At 39.8% G+C, this 26,832-nt stretch overlaps 1 protein-coding gene across 1 annotated transcript in view; it reads right to left on the bottom strand.

Moving 5' to 3' along the window:
- Window positions 1–26,832, bottom strand: part of LOC124616332 (regulator of G-protein signaling 17) — a 510,137-nt gene that overhangs the window by 479,655 nt on the left and 3,650 nt on the right. The window contains exon 3 of the mRNA XM_047144638.1: window positions 6,870–6,878. Within this exon, the coding sequence (XP_047000594.1) occupies window positions 6,870–6,878 (9 nt within the window). The remainder of the gene's footprint in view (window positions 1–6,869; window positions 6,879–26,832) is intronic.

Consider the following 26,832-nt stretch of genomic DNA (forward strand, 5'->3'; position numbering starts at 1 on the left):
GCGCAGTTGGAGGTGAGCCGCCAGCAGTGGTGGATGTGGGGAGAGAGATGGCGGAGTTTTGAAATTTGTCATGAACTGCTATATTTATATATGATGATATCAAGGTAAATACATTGTTTGTTCTCTATTAATATCTTTCATTTGCTAACTATCCCTATCAGTAGTTAGTGCCTTCCATAGTTTGAATCTTTATTTAGCTGGCAGTAGTGGCGCTCGCTGTATTGCAGTAGCTTGAGCAGCGAAAATTTTTGTGAGGTAAGTGATTTGTGAAAGGTATAGTTTAATGTTAGTCAGGGCCATTCTTTTGTAGGGAATTTTGAAAGTCAGATTGCGTTGGGCTAACAAAATATTGTGTGTCAGTTTAAGCACAGTCATGTATAATTGTTAAAAGGGGACGTTTCAGATGCAGCACAAAGAACAGCTTAAAACAAAAGGTGAACCACAAATTCTTATGCACAGAAGTGAACCAAAAGCCCCATCGTGCCTATTGTTTTTAATCTACTCTAAAATCCCAGCTTACAACTATATGAAATGGTACTATGTCACTGTGATAAATATTTCTCTAGTATCATACACACAAGAAGTAAGGTGGTGAAGGGTAGTATTCTTTTTAGTCAAATGATAGATATTTTCACCAAATGTTTGGAGGATAAAATTTCCAAGTAAATGAAAATATCGCACAAAAGACAGCTTGTTATAAAATATATACATAAAGGGTACAAGCATGATGCAAGATTGCACAAATGGGGAAGTATGGCAAAATCCATCAATTCCAGCAAGCTATACCAACATTTTCAACTTAAAATTGACCATGAAAAGAACGGGACATTTGACTTCCTAAGTAGGAATGTAACAAAGAGAAACCAGAGTCGCCTTCAGTATATAAAGGAAGTCCATCACAGTAGAAACTACACTAGTAAATGTTTTACCCAGCCTATCAAAATATTTGTATGCATTTCAAGAAGCTATATCTGATAAAATAGCCAACATGTTTAACAAAACCCATATTGATATACAGAGAAGTTTAATACAGGATGCAAATCAGGACAGGAATAGGGCATGAAAATGTAATATGTACATTATCACTGTCCAACTGTGTTGGACAAGTCGGAATACACTTAAACATCTGATAGAATGAAGACACACAGGGTGTACAAAAACTATGTATACAAAAGTTTGGTGTTTAAGAGTGACAAAATAAACTTTTTTTTATGTTAGAGAAATGTCACAGGTGCAACGTTTGCCCACCAGCGTTCCATGAAGACGCTGACTCCTAGTGATGATCAGAGAAGGTGTTCAAACTGACTTGTGATAAACATTGTTTTAGAGATGCTGCTGAAAAGGTCTTCTATTTAAATTAATGCGTTCTAATGATAATGTAAATCGCTCAGAACAACCAGGTGTTTCATGAATAATGGCTGCAGCTTCAGCCAAATAAGTGGAGGGACGATAGTTGTCTCGCGCACCAAACTCTTCTCCCTTCACAAGAGTAGCCAACAGAAGTGAGGCTGGGAGAATGTGATGACCACGCTACCGGCACGCCTTTCCTTATAAATAAACTGGGGAAAATGTTTTCTACACTTTCTCTGACATTAACGACAAATTTTTGTGGGTCCCTGCCTGACTGCTAGCGGGACTTTCTCGAACATTTTCGGCAGTACTTCATGAAGAGGGATACGATAATTTCCCCCACCGAGTGTGTTAAGCAAAAGATACTGCCCAGTCAGATGGTCATGGTCTTTACCATCCCAAACCTCTGTTGACGGTTGAACAAACGAGTTACCGTAAGATGACATTTGCAGCAACATCTCTCAAGCAACACTCAGCCTCGATCTTTCGATGTCGACTGCAGTGACTCACTTCTGGATGTCATTTACACTGTCGCTAATCAGTTGGTGGAGAGTGCTCCGTATTTTGTGAAATGTGTGTTAGAATATATTACATAAAGAGAAAGTGAACGTAAAGCTACACATTTGGCCATTGGTAGCAGTGGAAAAATTATCAGATACTTAGTAATCATCGACACATAACGTAAACATCAAGTATGATCATAGGTAGGACAATAAAAGGACGATACTCAGTGATCTTCCACATAATTGTGGGAGGGAAGAATTCACCATGCGTTAGGAGAGCAATGCTTGTACACCCGAGTGAGGCAATGGATAACTTACTGAACAGTGCTATACTGCTTAGGTTAAGTATGACGTAAACAGATCATGTATATTGTATGAAGAGCCTGAGGGTGAGCTCCCAGAGCTCTAAATACATATTACACATACAAGTTAAACAGGACGGTTCAGGTGACCGGCAGCTTTCAAATAAGTTGAAATAGATTTAAAACATAACAAACATAGCTGTGGTAAAGGAAAAAAATGTTAACGAGACAATGTAGATTATTAAGTAACTTAGATTTGCAATCAGAGACATACAAGATCGATCTAAAACTAAATGTGTAACTACGAAATCACTGAGAGACGGAGGTACTAACGAAAAGAAAGACGAAAGTACTGACTAACAGGAAATAATTCAGCTAGATACCAGGGCAGCAACATTTCAATGTTGACGAAATGCATAGTTCTAACAATGGGACATTTAGCAGTGGCTAGGAACTGAGCCAGCAAAAACGTGTTATTTCACAACATTCTGGTTGATATGAACTCAAAAGACTGTAGGAAACTTTATCTGGCAGTTACAAAATTTGCGAAAATGTTTCAGTACGAGGATGCAACTGATGTGGAATTTACAGAAAGGTGAAATAATTCGAAATGAAAAACTCCCGGAGTATCTAATTTTGCTGGGACTGGAATTAGTTGAACAGGTGGATACTAACCACTTTCGAAATGTTTGACAATACAAGAATTTTTATTGCACACATGTAACTTCTGAATGGATGTACTTACCACTGATCTGCAAGTTGTAGAGACGAATAGACTTCTTCTATTATCCAGTCTACAGAAATACAAGCTATCCCAATTCACTTGGTCTTTTTCGTGGTCCTTGTGATGGCCTATCGAACGTTTTTGTGGGCTGGTTCGAAGAAAGAAGGCGAATACCTTGAAATTTCTCGAGGAGTGTAATGAAATTTGCGATTTCTTTTTATCAATTTTAAATATTTCTCATTTTACGTTTCATATGCTGAAAACAATTCCAAAAGACATGTGGAAGTTTATTTAGGAATTATTTAGTCCAAATTATACATTAATAGTTAAAACATGGGAAACATCAAATACTATTAAGGCTCATAGTGCAGTACTCCTGAATAATGTGTATTTAACTAGATATTTCGTCAGCTAGCAATTTCTTTGCAAAGCTACGATAAAACCTATTGGCCAGCACCTATTGGAGATCTTACTGTTTTATACTGCTGATAGCTTTTTCTTTCAAATATCACTGTGTTCTCCTGCGAGACAGCGTGGAATAAAATTAGGTTTTCATTACGATCGACAAATTGACAAAGATATCGAAGTGCTTTTGGAATGTAGCATTTACTGTTGAAGAACTGGAAAAATTTAGGGATGGGTTCTCTTAGCTGAATGCAACCATTTATGTCGCTTGGAAGTCTCAGTCCTTTTTATTATGGGTATCAGTTCTCCGCTATAATTAAAATTGTGCCACACCTGACTTAAACATATATATTTCACATATACCCTGGCGTGCAAATAACATGTGGTACTAAATGCGGAACGACATAAAATTCTGTGCATTTAACTAGTGATAAATCCTAGCTGAAATGTGGAAAAGAGAAAAGGCGAAAAAATGCGTAACAATATGCTACTGAGCTTCTAAAGCAAACAGTTAATACACATCTATAACTGGACACATAGAGTAAAACATTTAACTACCCTATAACTAGAATCACATCAACTTTTTAAAATGTCAGACATGCACTGCCACTAAATACAACGTGACAAACTATGATTTAGTTTGCTGTTAATTTCGATGCGTCAATGGACATGAAAAGTGAGGAGAATGAGAGTGACAAATTTCGGTAGTCAGCGTTACTTTGCATAAAACTCTCTAACGACGACCGAGGCCATGAGAACTTCTCATGAAAGATTTCATCCAGAACGATTTCAGGACAACAGAAATTTGCTCTAAGCTAGCAGAATAGGAGGAAACTCGCTTTTTTTGTTATCATGTGACTTCTGGATTTTCCTGTGGTTGAATGATGAATGTTATGTTTTCAAATATCTGTGTCGATTAACGATACCATTTTCCGCATCGAGTGGAAAGTAGAATCGTCAGTGTGTTTGCTCATTCTACTGCATATAATGTCTGTGAAATAGTTTGTATTATAAATCGTAATCGGTGTATTGTCTGAGAATGAATGTGTATGTGTGTGAAGAAAAAATGCTACACTTAGCCGTCGGCATAAGATTTCTCGCCCCAGTTGAAGACAAAAGTGTATCTAGCACAACACAGTCCTGCCAACAGGTTTAATAGAATGCAATTAAAAAAAAAAAAATAAACAAGACTCTGCATCGTCGTAACTGAATGCGTTGTGGCCGAGAACGGGCAACACGAACTTTACACTGTGCTGGGGATGACCCATTACCGCAGTGAGACGAGGAAAGGCCGAAGAGAACGGATATGGAGACTCGTCGACGTTCGAGTCACTATCACGCTGAACATTTTTTTTTCCGTTAAAGCATAAACTGTATCCAATTTAGACCTTCAGAATGTGGCATCTCGTGTACTTCGTTTTGTTAGTGTGTTACTGTTACCTTTATTTGAACATTAAGACATAACATGAACTTACGTAAACGACCACTTAGTTTCATCCATCTCACAAATAAAGCCAACAGAGAATAATAATGTATACGGTAACATTGTGTGTATCCAGTGAGGTACAAAAAGCCCAATAGATTGTTTGCACCAGATTACACACAATAATAATTCCGTTCTATACGTTTGACGTCTACGCCTGTCTTCATAGATGATCAGAGTGAGCACCTTGCATTTGCAAACACGTCTCCAGTAGCTGGATCATACTTCGATAGACCCTATCCATCACCTGACGAGAATTCGAATCATAGCTCTATGGTGCATGCGGGTCTGATATCCCAGCAGTCTACTCAGTGAGTTGCGACGGCTGGTACGTGGTGCTGGCTGATAAAATTTCCTCCCTAGATTCCGATGCACTGGACTATGTGACAGCGTCGCCACCTCCTCGTTTTCATACACGAGTTTTCAAAATGCATCCCATATGAATTTGCTGGATAAATTTTTGTCTTGAATCTGGATGAATAATCGTATGCTGTCCTCCAAGTGATGCATTTTTCCTTCGTACAGTATACAGGGTGTATCATTATTGATGGCGTAAACACATACAGTTGAAAGTACATTATACTAGAAGGAAAATAGTCTCAGTAGACATAGGAGAGAAAATGCATATCTTAAGAGCTACGAGCAATTTTTCATCTTCTATACTGTGAAGAAAATCTCTTCTATTGCAAGCTCTTTGCTTTCCATATTTTGGTAAATGGTAATGTGGACCAAAACAAGAAGAAAATGTCCAGTAAACATGTGCTCTAAAATGCATACTTTAAGAGCTATGAGCACGTGCTCATCTTCGCTACTTCGAAACACAACTCTTCCAATGAACAATTGCTCATAACTTTTAAGGTATGCATTTTAGAGCACATGTTTACTGGATATTTTTTCTTGTTTTGGTCCATACTACTACTTCCCAATATGCGGAAAGCAAAGAGCTTGCAGTAGAAGAGATCTGCTTCACAGTATCGAAGATGAAGAATTGCTCGTAGTTCTTAAGGTATGCATTTGCGACCCTCTGTTTACTGAGACTTTTTTGCTTCTAGTGTAGTGTACTTCCAACTGTATGCGTTCACGCCATTAATTATGATACACTCTGTATACACTTGCGTAAACTATTTACCTATAATAGGGTAAGAAGTTTCTGGAAATGTTCCCATGTTTCATGGAAGTTATAGGCGTAACTGTAAGACATCGTGACATTTGCAATCTTGCAGTAAAGAAAGGTGGTCAAGTTATGTGTATAGATAAGGTATAAAAGGAATTGAGCAATTGTTAAACAGAAAAGGTTAAGAAAGAGTTTGTAAACCTTTTACTTGGAAAAGGGACAGGTTTCTGGACTTCTGCAGAGAACACCCCTACGTACATTAATCTTAAAACAGAAAGAAATATGGCTGGAAGAAAACAACAGAAATGTGTCCCTGAGGTCATCGAGTGTAGAAGGCATAGGGTCCTTTAGGTATGATATTTTCTATAAGCATCATGTATTTTATGCCGAAGAATTATAAAAGACATAGATGTTCTCAGCTATTTATCTGAAGATTATAGATAAATATCCATCCCAGTAGGTAACAGCCATTGTCCTATGGAATTAAGAACTTGCGTTATGTTAGACTAGGTCCGCAAGGAACAAATAATGTAAATAACGACAAAAAATTGATTATATTATGAACATACGTATGTTATGGCCACTACAGATTGGCGAAGAAAACTAAAAGTAGTCTGAAGATTACAGCATTCTTTCCTTATTCACTGCGAAAAATCTGGGAAAAAATGTGAGTTAAATGAGCTTTTTCCAGCGTTATGTACTTCCATTGTTTGTACACAGAATAAAACAATTCTTATTTTGTCCACGGGAGAAAGAATTCTGTTGTTACAACATAATGAAAAACTCGCGTCACAAGACATTCAAAAAATTTCTGTACAAAAAAATGACATGGAACTTAAAAAGGAAAGAAAAAAATGACAGAGCATAATGGCATGATTGTGTTAAGTGCCATGCGCTCTACATTCCATGCAGTAGTACAACTGGCCGGAAGCGACTGTGTCGCCGTTGCTACTTACACAAAGTATCATGCCACCTTTCGCACACTTACCATTTGGTCCTATAAGGAAAGCAAAAGAGAGAGAGAACAAAAACAGTTTGAGTAGTGCAGAGATACAGAAGTTGTGTACATGAGAGGCTGTATCTTAAGCAGCTAGCCGTCTAACCGATGAAGGCGGAATATTCTACGTCGTCATCGTCGCTTAGGATAAACTGACAAAAAAAGTAACTAACTCATAAAACTATCATTCTCTATAATCGCAGAAACATATACGCACGTTTCCATAAATCAAAAATTGACAAGAGACTGTGTAGTCATTTGGCAGTAGTTTTCTACAGCGTTTTTCTCACTGTATTCATCATTGCCTGCAAAGGTTAGGTCATACCTATCTCCTTTCCTGTTTCTGAATGTCTGACTATCCCGAAATTCCTAAGTCATACGGATACATTATGTAGTTTTTTTTATATACGGTACGGAGTACCGTTTTGTAGACATTTAAATTTTGTAATACTGACAATTAATAACCAATTTATTTCATATTTTACTGAAAAGAATGCGTGTTTTTAAGAATCTATGTCAGTTTACACAAGAAATCTTCTTCAGGCTCGATGCAAATCACAAGAAGTGTGCAACTAATGTAGATACTGAATCGGTCCAACTTTTGTTGTACATAAACCACCTCCACACTTATGCTGTAAAAAGTATACATAAGCACAGAAAATAATGTTCATGCTGTTTTATACAAGGCATGATGTAACTTTCTCAATAATAGTAACTCAGGGTGGAAAAAATTGTGTTTAAACCTTCTGGACGCTAATACTGACAAGAAATTGAATTGTAGAACTGTAAATAATATACAACAGATATTCCTGTTCTACAAGTCTATAGCTTAAAAGCCTTGCGCGTGGCATGATTCCCTGTTATGGCAATGTAGCTGTCACGAAAGTTACGATGCATGCTTACTTTCATTCATGTCATATGGAACAATGTATTGGGACAGTTCCACACTACGATATAGTGTAGTCAACGCTTTAGAAACCGAAATAAAGAATATTGTCTGGCATAAATTTTCAAATTTCTTACAGAGAACTTCAAATAAAGGAAAATAGTAATAATATTCACAGGTTATTTATTGACATATGAAATTAGTCCTTAACAAGTCGACATAAATCCAGAATAGCAGGGCCGTTCGGAAGAATAACTCTGAACCTGGGTTTAGCAAGCAACATAAATATAAGTATAAAAATATTCCATCAGCCTCCAGTGATTCAAAATAGTTGGTAAACGTGGAAGTAAGGAACACATCAAATGAATTCGCAATTGCGAATAATGAGTACCATGAACTGTAGAATGGAATGACGACAATGAAAATTTGTGAAGGACCGGGACTCAAATCTGGATTTCCCGCTTATCACGAGCGGTCGTCTTACCATTTGGCTATCCGTGAGGGATTCAGGCCAGACCCAAACTTCCCTTATGTCGTCAACCATGCGTCTACTATCTGTGCTGTCACATCCATTATCTATATTCCCGTACAGGTTAGACGTTGTGCCTGAAAGTCGTTTGCCCGGTATCGGCAGATAAATACGACATTGCAGTGCCTGCATTATTCTGCTGACGACGTATTGAGGCGACCACAGCTGTTGCGAAGCATATAAAATGAATTCGCAATTTCGAATAATGACTACCATCAGATGTAGAGTGCAATGGCGACATGTTTCAGAAACTGTACAACTGGAGCATAGACTTGTATAGGAGAAATACGTGAGCCATGGAAAAACTTTACAAGAATGAACGACAAGCATTTCAAATATTGTGCAATGTCTGACTTGAACATTTACAAGTATATAAATATGTACATAACCAATAGCCGAGAAAGTCTTATAGCTAATGTGAAATGTAGAAGCAATAACTTCAACAACCAAGATCGCTAATTATAATTTTATTTTTGATGACCGGTTTCGACAAATCTAAGTTACCATCATCGGTTCTGTAAAGCACACAGATCGCAAATATCAATCGTAATCAGGTCAGACACAGTAAGGTGGCGCACATATTTTCAGAAAATTGGTATCTGCAACATCCCTTACGTACCTCTCACTACATGTCCATCACATCTACAACATAGCGTGTACAGTCGCGGCATGTCATTCTAGGAACATGCAGAAATTGATGCTTCGGCGTGTCAATAATAAAACAAGATTTGCTAAAATATCTTGCATATTGCACCGACTGCACAAGTTCATGTTAACACGACAGAGGAAAGAAGACTAAGCATCACAAGTCAAAGCAAAGATGTTACACGCTAACAGCTGGTGGCAATGTTGTGGCAGATATACAGAAATGAATTATAAATCGTAAGTAAAGATTTTTTTCCTGAAAAATTTTCTTAATTATTTTTAAATTAAATTTCTAATAAAATTATAAAAGAACGTACTGTATATTAACCGCACTACCTATTGCCATACAGTCGAACAGGTGCTAATGAGATGATGACGCGAATATACAGCCTCTCTCATCGAACTATTCAATTTCACTTGCCAGTGGTGTACTCTGTCAAGCAGACGAGGCTCTAACGACTGAGAATTGGTGGTATAATCATAACATCGAGTACAGAGGAAATGCTGTACCACACTCACGTGAATTACGAACTGTGGCTGGTAAAGCTCACAGATGGCAGTTCCATCACCAGCCTTACCTGCAATAGGTCTGTACCCCTCTCAGGGACTCAATGAGCATACTTACTGTATTAAATCTAGCCTACGAAACATGATAAATCACTGGGATACGATATGGGCAAGAAACAGAAACAAGAGAAAATTGATTAATGGAACTTGGAAAGTTGCCACCTGGAAGGTTAGAGGAATTGCTCTTAAGGAAGTGAATTAGCTAAAGATATGAAAGAAAAGGAAACAGATTCTGCAGCAGTTACAGAAACAAAGAAGAAAGCATCAGGAGCTAAATATGTAGACGACTCTATTATGATCTACAGTAGAGTAAATCGTTAACAAACAGCAAGTAAAGATGTTGCAATCTACATTCATAAAAAATGGGAAGATAAAATACTGGACAGTGGATATGTAAATGAACGCACTGTACTAGTAGAAATAAAAGGTACAAAAATAATCCTAAGAATAATAGCAAGTTATGTCCAGAAGAAGGAAAAATTGACGAGTCCAAGACCTTTTACAAACAGTTACAAGTGATCTTAACCAGGGACAAGGTCAGATTTTACTTACGGGAAATCTCAGTGCTAGAATCGGAAACATACCAGTTTCAAAAATCATAGACACATTTGGAGAAAACGTTTGTAATGAAAACGGAAAATATTGAGAGATATTGCTGCCTTTAATCACTGAGAAATTACTAACAGTTTCTTTAATAAGGAAGTCGTGACCAGTTTTCCTTGTCAGCAAGAGGATATAGACCTGTTATTGATATATAATAGTAAATTATGGATTTCCTGGACAGGTTATAGATGCCAGAGTTTACCAAAGAGTGGATACTGGATCAGACCACTTCCTGACATCCATGCAAAATGAAGAAAACTTAAGAAACCAGTTCAGGACCAAAAGAAAGAATAAGTTCTTAAAGTTTACGTTTTAGAAGATAGCAGCATAAGAAATCTCTACTAAAAGCGGATGACAAAAACATTAACAAATTTAGAAACGGCAGAAGACTTGAAAGAACAATGTAAAAACTTAAAGTCAACCATACTGAACAGAGCTAATGGGGTTCTGGGGAAGAAAAGGAAATACAGGAAACGTAGAGGAGTAAGGATTTGGAAGCCAGAGATACAAAGAGAAAATAAAGAAAATCGACAAGGTTTCAAGACCTAGACAAATAATCTTATTAATTAAAGGTATAATGCATTTGAAGAGATGAGAAATAATGCAAAATACATAACATGGAGGGTGCATGCAGAATGGGAACGCTTCGTTAGAAATAGAGAGTATGATTTACACCGCAGACAAATTATCGCTGATAAAGTTATAAAATAACGTAACAGCCAAGAAAATGATCGTATACTTATTAATAAAATAGGAAAGAAAGAATGGATAACTCATTATAAAAACTTGTTGTATGATGATATTTCAATTCAGACTTAACCCGAACTGAATGATACAAAAGGCCTGGACGATATTGATATGAGAGAACTGATGGAAGCTCTAAACGCTACAAAAAGCCATTGGTTTAGATGGAATAAATGTAGTAACTATCGAGGAATAAACCTCCTGGATTCAACCTATAAATCATATGCCAAAATCTTGAATGCAAGGCTTAAAGTATCATGGAAATGCTAATATCTGAAGAACGATCTGGGTTTAGAAAAGGACGATCAACTACTGACGATGCTTTTACACTGTAACAAGTTATAGCAAAGAGACGAGAGTTCAATTAAAAAACCCATCTTCGCTTTCATGGATTTTGAGAAAGCATTAGGCAGTCTAATGTGAGTAGAGAAGTCGTATAGAATATCATGACTGGACGAAACTATTCATCTCACCTCATAATACTACTAAGAATCTACACACAAACAAGGGTATTGTTAAGAGAAGTGGAAATATAGCAACAAATTCAATGAACCCAAACAAAGGGGTACAACAAGGACGCTGTATTTTTTCAACACTCTTCAATATACTATAAATATAGATGAAGTTATCAGCAAATGGAAAATTTTGAACATAAATAGAGTTCTTTTAGATCATTACTCTAGACTAAATGTAGTTTTATATGACATTGATTATAGAGAATGAAGGTGACCTACACATGGGAGTCTATAAGTACCAGCACACAGCCTTAGATTACAACCTAACATTATCGGTAGATTAAACGAAAGCGATGTCATTTCAGTACAGTCTACCAGTAATATCTAAAACAGTTTTGAATAACATAATCTTTGAGCAAGTATAACATTTAAAATATGTAGGATGCGACAGCACTTATGAATATAGCCATGACGTGGACCAAAAATTTAATAAATTTACTTCCGTATGTGGAAACATCGTAAAAAGTTGGCAGAATGAAGCTGGGAAAGAACTCAGCTGAAGTTTCATAAAAAAAATTGCAGCAGTGAAGCCTTACTTATGAAACTGAAGCACGAGTAACAGAAAGATGTAAGAAAGTAGAATACAGGCTCAAGAAATTTGATTTATAAGAGGAGTAGAAGGATGTACAAGGGAAGATCGAAAAAGAAATGAAGATATAAGGAATGATTTAGGAATATAAAAACAAAACGAAAAATAAAGGAAGATAGGAGAAAATAGAAGAATCATATAGACTGTATGGGTGGAGAAAGATACCTGTAAAGGCTGGCAATTATAAATGCTTTGGAAGAGGAAACGTAGGAAGACTATACAAGAGATGGAGTACTGTAACAGGCAATTTGCTAATACGTAAAGTGAAGAAGAAGAAGGAGGAGTAGAAGAAGAAGAAGAAGAAGAGGAAGAAGAAATTATAAGGCAACTACAGTGTGGAAATATATCGTCACTTAGTAAGCTTACAGATTGCTCGGGCGTCTAGGTGATAAGAATACAGAAAAAAATGGACTAAGTACATGTCATTATGTATATAGGCAACAACGTATAACCACTAAAATATTGCATTCTTGAAATATCATATACAAATCACAGTATTATTGACTGATACCAGTAGAACAACGTCTAGGTGCGAACGTAACAAGGTGCTTGAAGTTTTGGTGTAACGAGAATTTAGTTAAAGACCAGAAATTACGTAATCAATAAGAGCAAACAATTAATTTGCATTATAGTGATATAAGTACAATATGAAAGTAACTATGATTACTATCTATAAAAAAAACACCATAAGAAATCATCGTAGTTCGAAGTCTAGCTGCCATTAGTCAAAGGTAGGACATCAGTAACGTGAATTATACCGATAATATATACATAATTACAGTGTTTAATTTTCATAATGCGAGAGAAGGATAACATGTAATATCGTAAGAAAATATGTAATTCGACACAAGGTGTCAGTGCTAGTTTTAAGACCTCGAGCCACATGTTACGTTAGCACCTCACCTTTTGTTCTACTGGTATTGGTGTATAATTCTGTGATTTGTATATAGTATTTTAAGAATGCAATATCTGAGTTGTCCCACTTGTTACCTACACGCACTGTGACACGTTCTCTTTATCACCAAGACTTCCATTGATCTTCTGTAAACTTATTAAAGCGCGATATATTTTCCCTCTGTGTTTGCCTTGTAGCTATTTGGCTATATATCAGTAGATAGTACAATACATTATTTTATACTTTTATAGGAAGTTTACTTTTAAAATTTTTTACAAAATACTGATCCAAAAGAAATTTGTTATTTCAATACACCCCAATCTGGATTACTTGTGTTAAATAGTTACGTACTAAAATGTACCTGTAGCATTCTTTTGTCGACCCCTTGGATGTAACTTCCTTTTTATGCTTTACAATTTACGATCGCATTTCTGTGTGTCTATTACTGTAGTTGCACCTGCTAGTACTTTGTAACGTCTTTGCTTTGACATGTTATCCTCAGTTATCTTTCATGTGTAGTGTGAACATGAGCTTGTGCAGTCGGTGCAATATGTATGATATTTTATGTCAACCTTGTTTTATTATTGACATGCCGATGCATCACTTTCTGCATCTTCGTGGAATGACGTGTCGTGACTTAACACCATATATTGTACGTATGAAGAAGATGTAAGGAGATGTATTTGCATAAGGATGTTGAATAGCCTATACCCATTTTGTGAAAATATGTACCCCATCTTATTGTAGCTCACCTGATTATGTTTGTAATTTGTGATTTACATGCTTTCAGTTCCAGTGATGGAAACTTAGATTTACCGAAGCCGGTCAATAAAAAACAAAATTATGACTAGTTGTCTTGGCTGTTTAAGTTTTTACTTCTACACACATCAAAAACAGTTTTGCATTATCCCGTTTCTCAGAACTCCTGACGATAGACGTTGACTGGATATTGTATTACAGACACAATCCCTTTGACTGTTCAGTGATGTCACTAAACCCTCCTAAAGATGTAAACAACCATGCATGAGCAGCGCCTGTTAGACGGAGGGGGTCCGACAGCCGATCAGTTCCAGTCATTTCACCAGGAAGGAGGTACACGGCTCGTGTTGTCTGTAGTTCAACCATGCCTAGACGGTCAATACCACGGTTCGATCGCGTCCGCATTGTTACTTTGTGCCAGGAAGGGCTCTCAACAAGGGAAGTGTCCAGGCGTCTCGGAGTGAACCAAAGCTATCTTGTTCGGACATGGAGGAAATACAGAGAGACAGGAACTGTCGATGACATGCCTCACTCAGGCCGCCCAAGGGCTACTACCGCAGTGGATAACCGTTACCTACGGATTATGGCTCGGCGGAAACATGACAGCAACGCCACTCAGTTGAAAAATGCTTTTCGTGCAGCCACAGGACGTCGTGTTACGACTCAAACTGTGCGCAATAGGCTGTATGATGCGCGACTTCACTACCGACGTCCATGGCGAGGTACATCTTTGCAACCACAACACCATGCAGCGCGGTCCAGATGGGCCCAACAACATGCCGAATGGACCGATCAGGACTGACAGACTGACATCACGTTCTCTTCACCTATGAGTGTCGCATATGCCTTCAACCAGACAGTCTTCGGAGGCGTGTTTGGAGGCAACCCTGTCAGGCTGAACGCCTTAGACACTCACTCTCTCCAGCGGGCGCAGCGAGGTGGAGGTTCCGTGCTCTTTTGGGGTGGCGTTATGTGGGGCCGACATACGCCGATGTTGGTCATGGGAGGCGGCGTAACGGCTGTGCGATACGTGAATGCCATCCTCCGACCGATAGTGCAGCCATATCGGCAGCATATCGGCGAGGCATTCGTCTTCATGACTACAGTCAGCGCCCCCATCGTGCACATCTTGTGAATGACTTCCTTCGGGATAACGACAGCGCTCGACTAGAGTGGCCAGCATGTTCCCCAGGGATGAACCCTGTGGAACATGCCTGGGATGTATTGAAAAGGGCTGTTTATGGACAACGTGACCCACCAATCACTCTGAGGAATATACGCCGAATCACCGTTGAGGAGTGGGACAATCTGGACCAACAGTGCCTCGATGAACTTGTGAATAGTATGCCACGACGAATACAGGCATGCATCGATGCAAGAGGACGTGCTACTGGGTGTTACAGTTACCGGTGTGTACAGCAATCTGCACCACAACCACAGAAGGTCTCGCTGTCTGGTGGTACAACATGCAATGTGTGCTTCTCATGAGTAGTAAAAATGGCGGAAATGATGTGTATGTTGATCTCTATTCCAATTTTCTGTACGGGTTCCGGAACCGAGGTGATGCAAAACCTTTTTTGATGTGTGTATATTTCATATTACTCTAGATCGCCCCCATATTTGAACGATGTCAAGCATATATGTTACAGATTAGTTACATGTGAGCTTAAGCATTTAGAAATAGACACCGAAAAGAAATACTGAGAAAAAGAAAACAAAGAGCAAATAAAAAAGACCGCCATGGTGCTGGATATAATAAATAGGTATTCCTAGATGAAAAGATAAACGTAATAGGAGAACGATTTGAAAAGCTGACGGTAACAAACGCTACATTTCTACAACCGCGCCTAATGTAAATGAAAAACTGTGTTGTCGGTGAATTCGCTTCCCAGTGCTCGTAGAATTTACAGCAGCAGCTACCTGTTCCTGAGCTCAACACAAAAGTTTTGTCTCAAGTACAGATAGTGTTGAGGATCAGTGGACAAAGTTCAAAACCATCGTACAATATGCATTAGATGAGTATGTGCCAAGGAAGATCGTAAGAGATGGAAAAGAGCCACCGTGGTACAACAACCGAGTTAGAAAACTGCTGCGGAAGCAAAGGGAAGTAAACAGCAAGCATAAACATAGCCAAAGCCTTGCAGACAAACAAAAATTACGCGAAGCGAAATGTAGTGTGAGGAGGGCTATGCGAGAGGCGTTCAATGAATTTGAAAGTAAAGCTCTATGTACTGACTTGGCAGAAAATCCTAAAAATTTTGGTCTTATGTCAAAGCGGTAGGTGGATCAAAACAAAATGTCCAGACACTCTGTGACCAAAATGCTACTGAAACAGAGGATGACAGACTAAAGGCCGAAATACTAAATGTCTTTTTCCAAAGCTGATTCACAGAGGAAGACTGCGTTGTTGTTCCTTCTCTAGATTGTCGCACAGATGACAAAATGGTAGATATCGAAATAGACGACAGAGGGATAGAGAAACAATTAAAATCGCTGAAAAGAGGAAAGGCCGCTGGACCTGATGGGATACCAGTTCGATTTTACACAGAGTACGCGAAGGAACTTGCTCCCTTCTTGCAGAGGTGTACCGTAGGTCTCTAGAAGAGCGTAACGTTCCAAAGGATTGGAAAAGGTCACAGGTCATCCCCGTTTTCAAGAAGGGACGTCGAACAGATGTGCAGAACTATAGACCTATATCTCTAACATCGATCAGTTGTAAAATTTTGGAACACGTATTATGTTAGAGTACAATAACTTTTCTGGAGACTAGAAATCTACTCTGTAGGAATCAGCATGGGTTTCGAAACAGACGATCGTGTGAAACCCAGCTCGCGCTATTCGTCCACGAGACTCAGAGGGCCACAGACACGTGTTCCGAGGTAGATGCCGTGTTTCTTGACTTCCGCAAAGCGTTCAATACAGTTCCCCACAGTCGTTTAATGAACAAAGTAAGAGCATATGGACTATCATACCAGTTGTGTGATTGGATTGAAGAGTTCCTAGATAACAGAACGCAGCATTTCATTCTCAATGGAGAGAAGTCTTCCGAAGTAAGAGTGATTTCAGGTGTGCCGCAGGGGAGTGTCGTAGGACCGTTGCTATTCACAATATACATAAATGACCTTGTGGATGACATCGGAAGTTCACTGAGGCTTTTTGCGGATGATGCTGTGGTACATCGAGAGGTTGTAACAATGGAAAATTGTACTGAAATGCAAGGGGATCTGCAGCGAATTGACGCATGGTGTAGGGAATGGCAACTGAATCTCAATGTAGACAAGTGTAATGTGCTGCGAATACATAGAAAGAAAGATTCCTTATCATTTAGCTACAATATAGCAGGTCAGCAACTGGAAGCAGTTAATTCCATAAATTATCTGGGAGTACGCATTAGGAGTGATTTAAAATGGAATGATCATATAAAGTTGATCGTCGGTAAAGCAGATGCCAGACAGATTCATTGGAAGAATCCTAAGGAAATGCAATCCGAAAACAAAGGAAGTAGGTTACAGTACGCTTGTTCGCCCACTGCTTGAATACTGCTCAGCAGTGTGGGATCCGTACCAGATAGGGTTGATAGAATAGATAGAGAAGATCCAACGGAGAGCAGCGCGCTTCGTTACAGGATCATTTAGTAATTGTGAAAGCGTTACGGAGATGATAGATAAACTCCAGTGGAAGACTCTGCAGGAGAGACGCTCAGTAGCTCGGTACGGGCTTTTGTTGAAGTTTCGAGAACATACCTTCACCGAGGAGTTAAGCAGTATATTGCTCCCTCCTACGTATATCTCGCGAAGAGACCATGACAATAAAATCAGAGAGATTAGAGCCCACACAGAGACATACCGACAATCCTTCTTTCCACGAACAATACGAGACTTGAATAGAAGGGAGAACCGATAGAGGTACTCAAGGTACCCTCCGACACACACCGTCAGGTGGCTTGCGGTGTATGGATGTAAATGTAGATGTAGGTGAGGCGTTGCTGCTGCATAAACACACAAGTGCTCCAACCACTAGCATCATAGCCAGACCTCGTTGTCTCGCATGCATCCTCCAAATCTCGTTCGTTCTAGCACTTGGGATTTTCACAACAGGTAGTGTATACCAATTTGTAACATCTCATCATATTTTCAGGTTGTCTTCAGCTTATTCTTTTCGGTTTAATTGCATGTTTATTCATCTCTTTACAGTTCTCTGATATTGTCTACCTTCTTTCCAACGTCGTAGGCCCAACATCTGGGAAGCTTTACAACTCTACCGAACTCCTTGGGTAACGGTAACCTTCAGCTTTCCTGGAGGTAGGGATCGACACTTACTCATAGGTAGTTTTAATCTGAAGAATATATCAAAATGGTTCAAATGGCTGTGAGCACTATGGGACTTAACTACTGAGGTCATCAGCCCCCTAGAACTTAGAACTACTTAAACCTAACTAAGCTAAGGACATCACACACATCCATGCCCGAGGCAGGATTCGAACCTGCGACCGTAGCGGTCACGCGGTTCCAAACTGACGCGCTTAGAACCGCACGGCCACACCGGCCGGCAAGAATATATCGAAATCTGAAAGACATACGCATGGACAGCAGGATGACTGAGGTAGCACTTGCCAAATGTATTCACTCAACTATTCAGGCGATCATTCTCCTGAAGTAGTAATAGCACAGCGTCCAACAACTGACGTCACATGTCACATTTCTTGCATTTTTTTTCCTGTACGACAATAAATTTCCGTGGCAATTACACCTAAAGGCTCTCTGTCTGACATGATGAGGCCTTTGTAACCATAAGAAAAAGTCATCAGTTTCATCACTTATTTAACGTTTACAGGTTACGTCGCAACTGTTTCGGGCTGTGATTTCAGCTCACATCATCTAGCCTCAACGGTTCACCTTCAATGTGAATCTTTATTTTAACGAGATTATGATATCCACCCGCCTCTGCCTCTGTTCAGCAGTAAAGCACTGAGGAACCCATGGCGCAGTAATTTTTTCTTTGCTTAAAGAATATGTCAAAATATGGAATAAATCCCTGTGGACACACAAAGTTCTTCTGTGTCGAAGACTACCTGACGCACGCTTATTATCCGTGCAGCAAAATGGAATGCTAGAACAAACAACGGGCACTATGCAAACGATGTACGGTAGGAACAGTATTCATTGCGTCGACTCTACTCAATGCCGAGGAAGAATTACTTCCTCCTTTTCTAAAACCTGATCGTTCTTCAGATATTAGCATTTCCATGATACTTTAAGTCTTGCATTCAAGATTTTGCCATATAATTTATAGGTTGAATCCAGGTGGTTTATTCCTCGATAGGTACTACATTTTTTTTACAAAGATGCTGAGTGTAGATTATCATATAGAATAACATACTTTTCGTCGCCATTAAATGGAAATGAAAAAGAAAAGCAGGCGAATGAAACTCAAATTATTAGAAATCTGGACCAAAGTATTTCATTTTGGCGTAATTGTTCCAAACATTTCGGAAAGGAACGTGTCAGTCTCATAATATGCATTCTACTTAAGGTAAATTTTAGTCACGATGCTGATCGAATGTGAAGTTCTTTAGTGGGAGATAAGGTTGGCAGGTGTAATCAGACACAAGCTGTACTGTTATTTAGTTTTTCTGCACTGTTTATAATAAATTTCTGCACGGTGAATGTATCAATAAAAGCGGAAGTTTAAGAAAATCATCGAATTTTTCACATTGGAACATGCTTAGACGGTTCCTGCGGTATATAAGAGAATCAGACCGCTGAGACAAGACGCAGGAAATTGCAGACAAACGTAAACGTAACAACGGTTCTTTCTCACGTGAAAGGTATACTTACAGTGTAAACAATTTTTTATTCATTTAAATTATTGAGGGGTGAGAAAAGGAGGCTATTTGTCCTAAAGATACAGAATGTGTTGCACAACCCAGGAGCAGTTTTGGGGCTTGCGTACAACAGAGTGAACTTTCGAAACACCACAGTATTTTCATCGAATGTTAAAGGACATCGAATGTACGACTATTTGACACATGCTGTGACATTTTATGGTACGAATAGTTGTTCTATATAAATGCCTTGGGCCGCGCGGTATTAGGCGAGTGGTCACAGGCGCTGCAGTCATGGACTGTGCGGTTAGTCCCGGCGGAAGTTCTAGTCCTCCCTCGGGCATGGGTGTGTGTGTTTGTCCTTAGGATGATTTAGGTTAAGTAGTGTGTAAGCTTAGGGACTGCTGACCTTAGCAGTTAAGTTCCATAAGATTTCACACACATTTGAACATTTTTTGAAATGCTTTGGGTCCGGAAAATGAATTCTTCCGTCAAACGCCAAAAAGTTTATACACCAAGTATATCTATAAAGTCAGCAAGATAATACGGATATTTCTTACAATATAGCTATTTTCTTAGAATATAGCTACATTTTTGATAAAACTTATTACGTACTGAAAAGGTCATCAGATATGGACAGAAATTAATCGACATGTAACTTGTGGCGTGTAGAAGAAATAATTGTGTGATCGATAGTCACACCTTGTCGCCTACTTGTGCTTTCATCGTCCTCAGCCATTTTCCATGACGCTCACAACAGTAGATCACGAACAGCAGACCGGCTTCGCAATTTCCTAGACGCTCTTTTCCAGACAGTGAACCATATCAATCTGTCCCTTGTGAAAGCTGATAATGTCAGTGGATTTCCCACTTCGATTCCTGTATCATAGTTAGAAGGATTCCTTATTCATTTCTGCTCCACTTATATACTTTCTTTACCACATTAACTGGTTGGAATTTAATTCCAATGCCGGGCTACGGTCTAAATGTTGTTGGCCCAGTGTAAATGCACATATAAAAATCAAAACGAAAATGCAACAGTTTATATTTTAACGCCATAATCATCTTTTAATAATTTTGTAAGTTATATGTAATTGTTTTCTCTTTTTAAGTACAAGTGAAGTATTCTCAGCCAAATGTACTCAGGCACTGTGGCGAATGCAGAAGGCTTGGAGGCAAACGGATCTGCAGTTCTTCTGTTGACAAACGACTTGCAGGGGCCGTGCCTCGTCCGCAAAGACTTATCCGTGTGTTTAGCGGCCGAAATTGCAGGTATCCAGCCGCGCATATACGAGGGCTCTTCGGAAAGTAAAGTCCGAATGGCCGTGAAATGTAAACCACTGAGAAAATTAAGAATGTTTTATTTGCAAATCAGCTACTACACCTTCCAGCTGCCTCTCTACATAGTCGCTGCTCCAATTTAGACATTTGTTATAGCATTGTACCAACCTTTCAATACCCTTGTCATAGAAGGTATCTGCCAATTCTCTGCACTCGTCCACAACTCGTTGTCTGTACCAAAATGTTCTCTTCATAGCCTGCAGTTCATGTCAGCAGAGAGGAAACTCAGGGAAAACCAATTACGGGCTTCACTGTGGGCCATCAAACACTTCCCATCTAAAATGCTGCAGGAGCATCTTCATTCCCTCTGCAGAGTGCAGCTGAGTGTTTTCATGGAGCAGGAAATGCATGACACTTATGTTATGTGGGTTGCATGACATAAGGCGAAATATCTCGCCAGGCTCTCATATCTGGCTGGAAACACTATTTTTTATGCATCTTTACGTGCTCATTGTGCACTCAGAACTGAAAAGAGCAACGTGACATGATCGATAGATATACTAGAGGCACTGCCCAAAATATATGTGAAAAGCTTAATTTTACTTTCAGTATGGTTTCCATTTCGCGCCCGATCGCGCCTTACTTACCGAATAGCCCTGGTACTACAACATGTCGTATCCTCTGTTGCATATTTTAATCCATCTGTCTGAAGAGTGTGGCCTTTTGTACTGCTGAGAGCCCTACCCCCCCACCTCTTCCCCACCCCTGTCATATAGTGCTAGGGGATGAAACGCTCTCCACAACATAAAGCACAAGTCTGGGGGATCTGCAAAGTGTCTTCCTAAGAAAGTCAATGGTGGAAGATGGACACGCCATGCCACATAGTGTGCGCAGTTCAGCATCAAACATCCTAAAACAGAACGTCGTACTTCTTTAAGCCTATACAAGGCTTGTCCAGCGTTCCTGTTGCGAAGAAACTGTGGTCGTAGCTGTTGTGTGCAACACTGTATGCATGATGCTCTAATTTGTAGTCTATGTTGCTGTTGCTTCAATTAGGGTAACAAACTTATTCATAATGGGTAAAGAGTATCGTTTGTTTGTTGATGGTTATAGAAATACTTAGGACTAATTATCATTTTTTGCCAGAAAATTTGTGAAATTGTAGTTGTGTGACAAAAAGCACGTTTATTCAGTCAGAATTCTGCTCACCTAAAACGTTCCTTAAAATTAGTTGAACTAATGTAACCGAATTTTTCAAAACTTCCACTGATTAGAATTGTAATTTTGGTATCTAAAGTAATTTTAACCAGTAATGCCATATTTCAACATGAAATGGTTTCCCTCATCCCTTTTGTGTTGTCTCAGCCTCAGTTTCTTGCTTTTAGATTATCGGTGTGGTTTTGAATACATTCATGAAAGAAATTTCTATAGTTTCAGTCAGTGAGATAAATGAAAGTAGTATGCAACTGAATGCTGCTGCGAGGTAATGTACTTTTATTGGACAGGTTGCCGTACTTTCATAAACTTTATTTGTTTTCCACCTTATGTTGAATCCAAAGAGAAAAATGTTCGATCATTATGTAATATATTTCACAATTTACGCTTGTTATGCAAGTGTTTTCATTTACGTTATGTACAATAGTAATTGATAAACCAACCGGTATTCTGATAATTTGGTCCTGTAGACTGCGGTTTAATCGAATATTTTTTGTTTCATACAAATTTTTCGTATACTTCTTTACGCCCTGTTGCGTTTTCATTTTTTTTTTTTTTTTTTTTTTTTTGGCATGGAGATGGTTGTCATTTTGTTTCACATTTCGGAAAAAGTTGTCCTATTCTACAGTCAATTTGATGCTCACTTGTACGCCGTATAGCATATAACACATCATAAAAATATCGCATGGTTTCCTGTCTTCATGTAGAAGTTAAACATATGACCTTAGGTATGTTTGACATAACTACAATCGAAAGCTCACAAAGAGGCAGAAACCAGACGAAAAGTATACCAGTCCGATTTATAATCTAAAGCGAAGCTTACAAGCAACGCATTAAATTCTCGCCAGATCTTTTTCATGAACTGATACATAATATACATAGTATGGGGTGGGCCATGAGTCAGTTGTGACTAGCGATCCTTAGACTTTGTTTTCCATAGAGTACTGGCAGTCAGTTGTGAAAATGACTAGTGTCTAGCACCCATAAGTCAACTGACACTAGCAGTCTGGGGTTACGTTTCTGTTGTTACCAGAGAAACATTTAAAAGGAAGTTTGTTTTTATCTGAAAGCATTAACAGAAATTTAGCTACAGAACAGCATGTGTTCGTTTTACAAACATGGTGAAAATCGACCATAATTACAGTGATATTTGTGAGTTGCTTCTGGAACATTCTCCAAATATCCATCCACCAACTCGACTAGGCATTCGCAAAATCAAGTTAAGATTTGAAGAGAGGGGGTCAGTAATGTATCTTCCTCTTTCAGGTAGGCGAGAGTAACTATAGAAGAGAAACATAATGTTATCACACAATGTTTTGTGCAATATCATTCACTAAATCTTAAATAAAAGCGTCAAAGTACTATGGAAGATCAAGAAGAGGCTTACGAAACGTTCAGAAAAAGCTGAAACTGAAACCATAAAGGCCTACTTTACTTCAATGCCTAAATGAAGATGTCCAGATAGGCGTATGGAATTCTGCGACTTGTACACAGTCCGACAAGAAGCCGACCCTAAAGTTTACAAAAGCATTCTGTAGAGCGACAAAGTGACTTTTAAGAGCGAATGGCAGAGTGAACAAACAAAACCTTCTCTGTATGTCCATCTTCATACACATGGTTGTGAGAATTCGGCTGTTAGGTAAAATGTCAAATTAAAACACCTTTCAACCGTCTAAACTTCAAAATTGTTATTTTATTGAGCAACAAGTTTCGGTGATGTATTACATCTCCTTCAAACCCGCTGACCGACATGTAAGAGGATTCCCAGCTTTGTTCCAATTAAAACGGGAATCAATGAATGGTATCCATAGATTCTTGAGAAAGCGATCACTTCAATCGTCACCTGCCAAAAGTCGGCAGGCACTAGAGGGAGTCGTAGAAGGTAAAAATTGTAGAGATAAACAGAGAGTAAAATACATACAACAGTTACTGGAGGACAAAGGTTGCAAGTGTACTCTGATGATATAAAGGTTAGCACAGGCGAGGGGTTCGTGGTGGGCCTTATAAAACCATTCATGAGGCTAATGACTCAAAAAAAGTAAATTATGCTAATTACTTAAGTAGATATGTTTCCAGAAGTGGAAAATAGTCCCCTTTTTGTATATCTGTAGCCGTTTAAGGAAAAGTTGTTATGGCTACAAGACGATACTTTTTTAACTGAAAACACTGATGAATCGATTGGCAATGCATTACTATGGTTTCCATGATACCCAGACGCCAAACACATCGATTTTCAGTCTGATTTACACTAACATATGAGGGTAGTTCCATCCAGAATCTTGACGTTGAGCATTTGCAGGAACGAATCCAAACAGAATTTGAAAACCTACAGTCCTGGGAGATTTGAAATCTGTGTTGTTTGATTAGAACAGCACCTTTTTTGGGTTTATTGTGCTCTACATATATTTCTGTGTTTTTAGTAAATTTCTATTTTTTCATTAGTATTATTGCATCAAACGCATTTCTGACAACTGATGTATGACACAACGTTTATGTTACAAAAATCAATATTTCATAAAAAAAGATTTCACTTCAATAAGCTGAATTACAAGAAAGTAATTATTTGCTTTACATTAATTTAACTGAAGAAATGTGGAAACATACTGTTACCAGTGACCCACCCTGCCTTTGCACAAGTATCGATAAATGTCTTTGCCTGGACGACATGGCTGGCAGAGCTTTCATAATTTGTATACTCAAACTTCCTTTGTGAATCAGACTACCTATTAGTGAAAACCATATCTAAATCTCCACAGTACTTCTCAAGATTAACCTCCAAATGACATTCAGAGATTTGAACGTGATTCAAAGCAGAAAACTGGTTATGGTTTCTCGTCCTACCTGTATAATGCCCTCGAGTGGGGTCCCACGTTCGTTACAGTCCTCTGTTTTACGGCTTCTTCACCAAGGACATTGGGGTATAGTGCGAACGAAACAACTTGCTCGTCAGCACTGTACTTGGTTCGGAATCGATGCTGCGATTACGAATATGTGTTCTTCTTGCATGGCGTGTGCCGAACAACAATCCGCACCGCCGCGGAAAGTCTTTGCATGGCCAAAAGCCACTTCCCCTTGGCAACGCTTGCACGTCGATTTTGCTGGTCCATTCTGGATTGCTCGATGGTTGGTTCTGATAGATGCCTTCAGTAATTTTCCTTTTGTTGTCCGGATGTCTTCCACGACGTCAACTGCCACCATCCAAGCGTTGTCTGCTATCTTTTGCATTGAAGGTCTTCAGCAGACTATTGTTTCCGACAATGGCCCACAATTCATGTCCGCAGAATTTCAGTCATTCTGCCAGGCCAATGGTATTCAACATCTGACATCCGCGCCGTTTTCGCCTCAGTCAAACGGTGCCGCTGAACGATTGGTCCGGACTTTCAAGTCACAGATATTGAAGTTGAAAGAGTCGCATTCTCGGGAGGAAGCGTTGTTGCTCTTTTTGTCATCGTATCGCTCTCAGCCCCGAGATGGTCGCTCGCCGGCTGAGTTGCTCCATGGTCGTCCTCATCGAACCTTGATGTCTTTGCTGCACCCGCCGCATCAGGTTCCTGTGCAGCGGCAGACTTCTGCTTTTGCCCCATGGCGGTCGCCGCAGCAGCCGCCGCCTTTTCTCCCGCCGGCGCCGCCCGCATTCGACGCTTCGCTGCAGCCGCCAAGAGCCTCCCTGGGTCACGCGCCGCCGATCGCTTCCCGTGACCAGCTGTCCTCCGCCATGGAACTCTTGCCCGCTCCGGACCACATGACGTCATCGCGCGTCGGGTACCCCGACGCAATGGAGGTCGACCCTTCGGCCCCTCCTGTCTCTTTACGGGCGCATACACCGCATGTTGACGTGCACCCTGGACTAGGTTTTCAGGCGTTTCCTAGCTCCCCTCGGACCGATGGCCGGGTGCGGGTGGCACAGCCTCGCCTGTTGTTAGGCTCCCCACCTCATCGCATACGTCAACGTGGGGGTCCTCCCCACGGCGGGCGGAAGCCTTATAACACGACCGTTCGCCGATTTGCGGGGGAGGAATGTGGTGTCACCGCCAGACACCACACTTGCTAGGTGGTAGCTTTAAATCGGCCGCGGTCCATTAGTACATGTCGGACCCACGTGTCGCCACTGTGTGATCGCAGACCGAGCGCCACCGCACGGCAGGTCTCAAGATACGGAATAGCACTCGCCCCAGTTGTACGGACGACATTGCTAGCGACTACACTGACGAAGCATCGCTCATTAGCCGAGCAGATAGTTAGAATAGCCTTCAGCTAAGTCAAAGTCTACGACCTAGCAAGGCGCCATTAGCCTTACATAGCAATGGATAGTTTGATAGTTATCGTATGAAATGTCTCATCAAGAACGCTGTATACAAATGGTGGATTAAAGTTAAGTATTCCAGCAGCTACGTACTTTTCTTTATATCTTTTATGTAGTATCCTGTTTCAGACCATCAAGTCCGCCTGCTTGCTTAATGGCCCCCTCCCTTAAATAATGTGCGTAGTGTTGGCAATCTGTCAACACTACAGAATGGATGGTTCATTCAATGGTTTGTGACATTTTCTGATCCGTTTTCGCGTAGATTCTGAGCAGCGGTTTGTCCGAAATGTTTTCCTCGGCCACCTATAAGAAAACTGCGTGTTTTCAACACTGGACGTCGCGGCTATGATCTCCATGGCAGATGCGTCAAAAGAAATGGCGAGATGCGGTTACGGGGGGGTTTGGCGGCCTTCCCGTGATGTGGCACGTTCACAGTGGCGTGGGGTAGGATTGTGGTGAAATTTAGTGACATCATTAACCAGTTTACACCTAATATCAGCTTTGGAATTCTGGATTTCGTTATTCTTTTGTGTGTGCCGACACCTTGCTGTTTGAAGCATCGCCGAGTACAAGCGTGACGTCGCAGGGAGGCACACTTT

The sequence above is a fragment of the Schistocerca americana genome, chromosome 5 (genome assembly GCF_021461395.2).
Source record: "Schistocerca americana isolate TAMUIC-IGC-003095 chromosome 5, iqSchAmer2.1, whole genome shotgun sequence".
Lineage (NCBI taxonomy): Eukaryota > Metazoa > Arthropoda > Insecta > Orthoptera > Acrididae > Schistocerca > Schistocerca americana.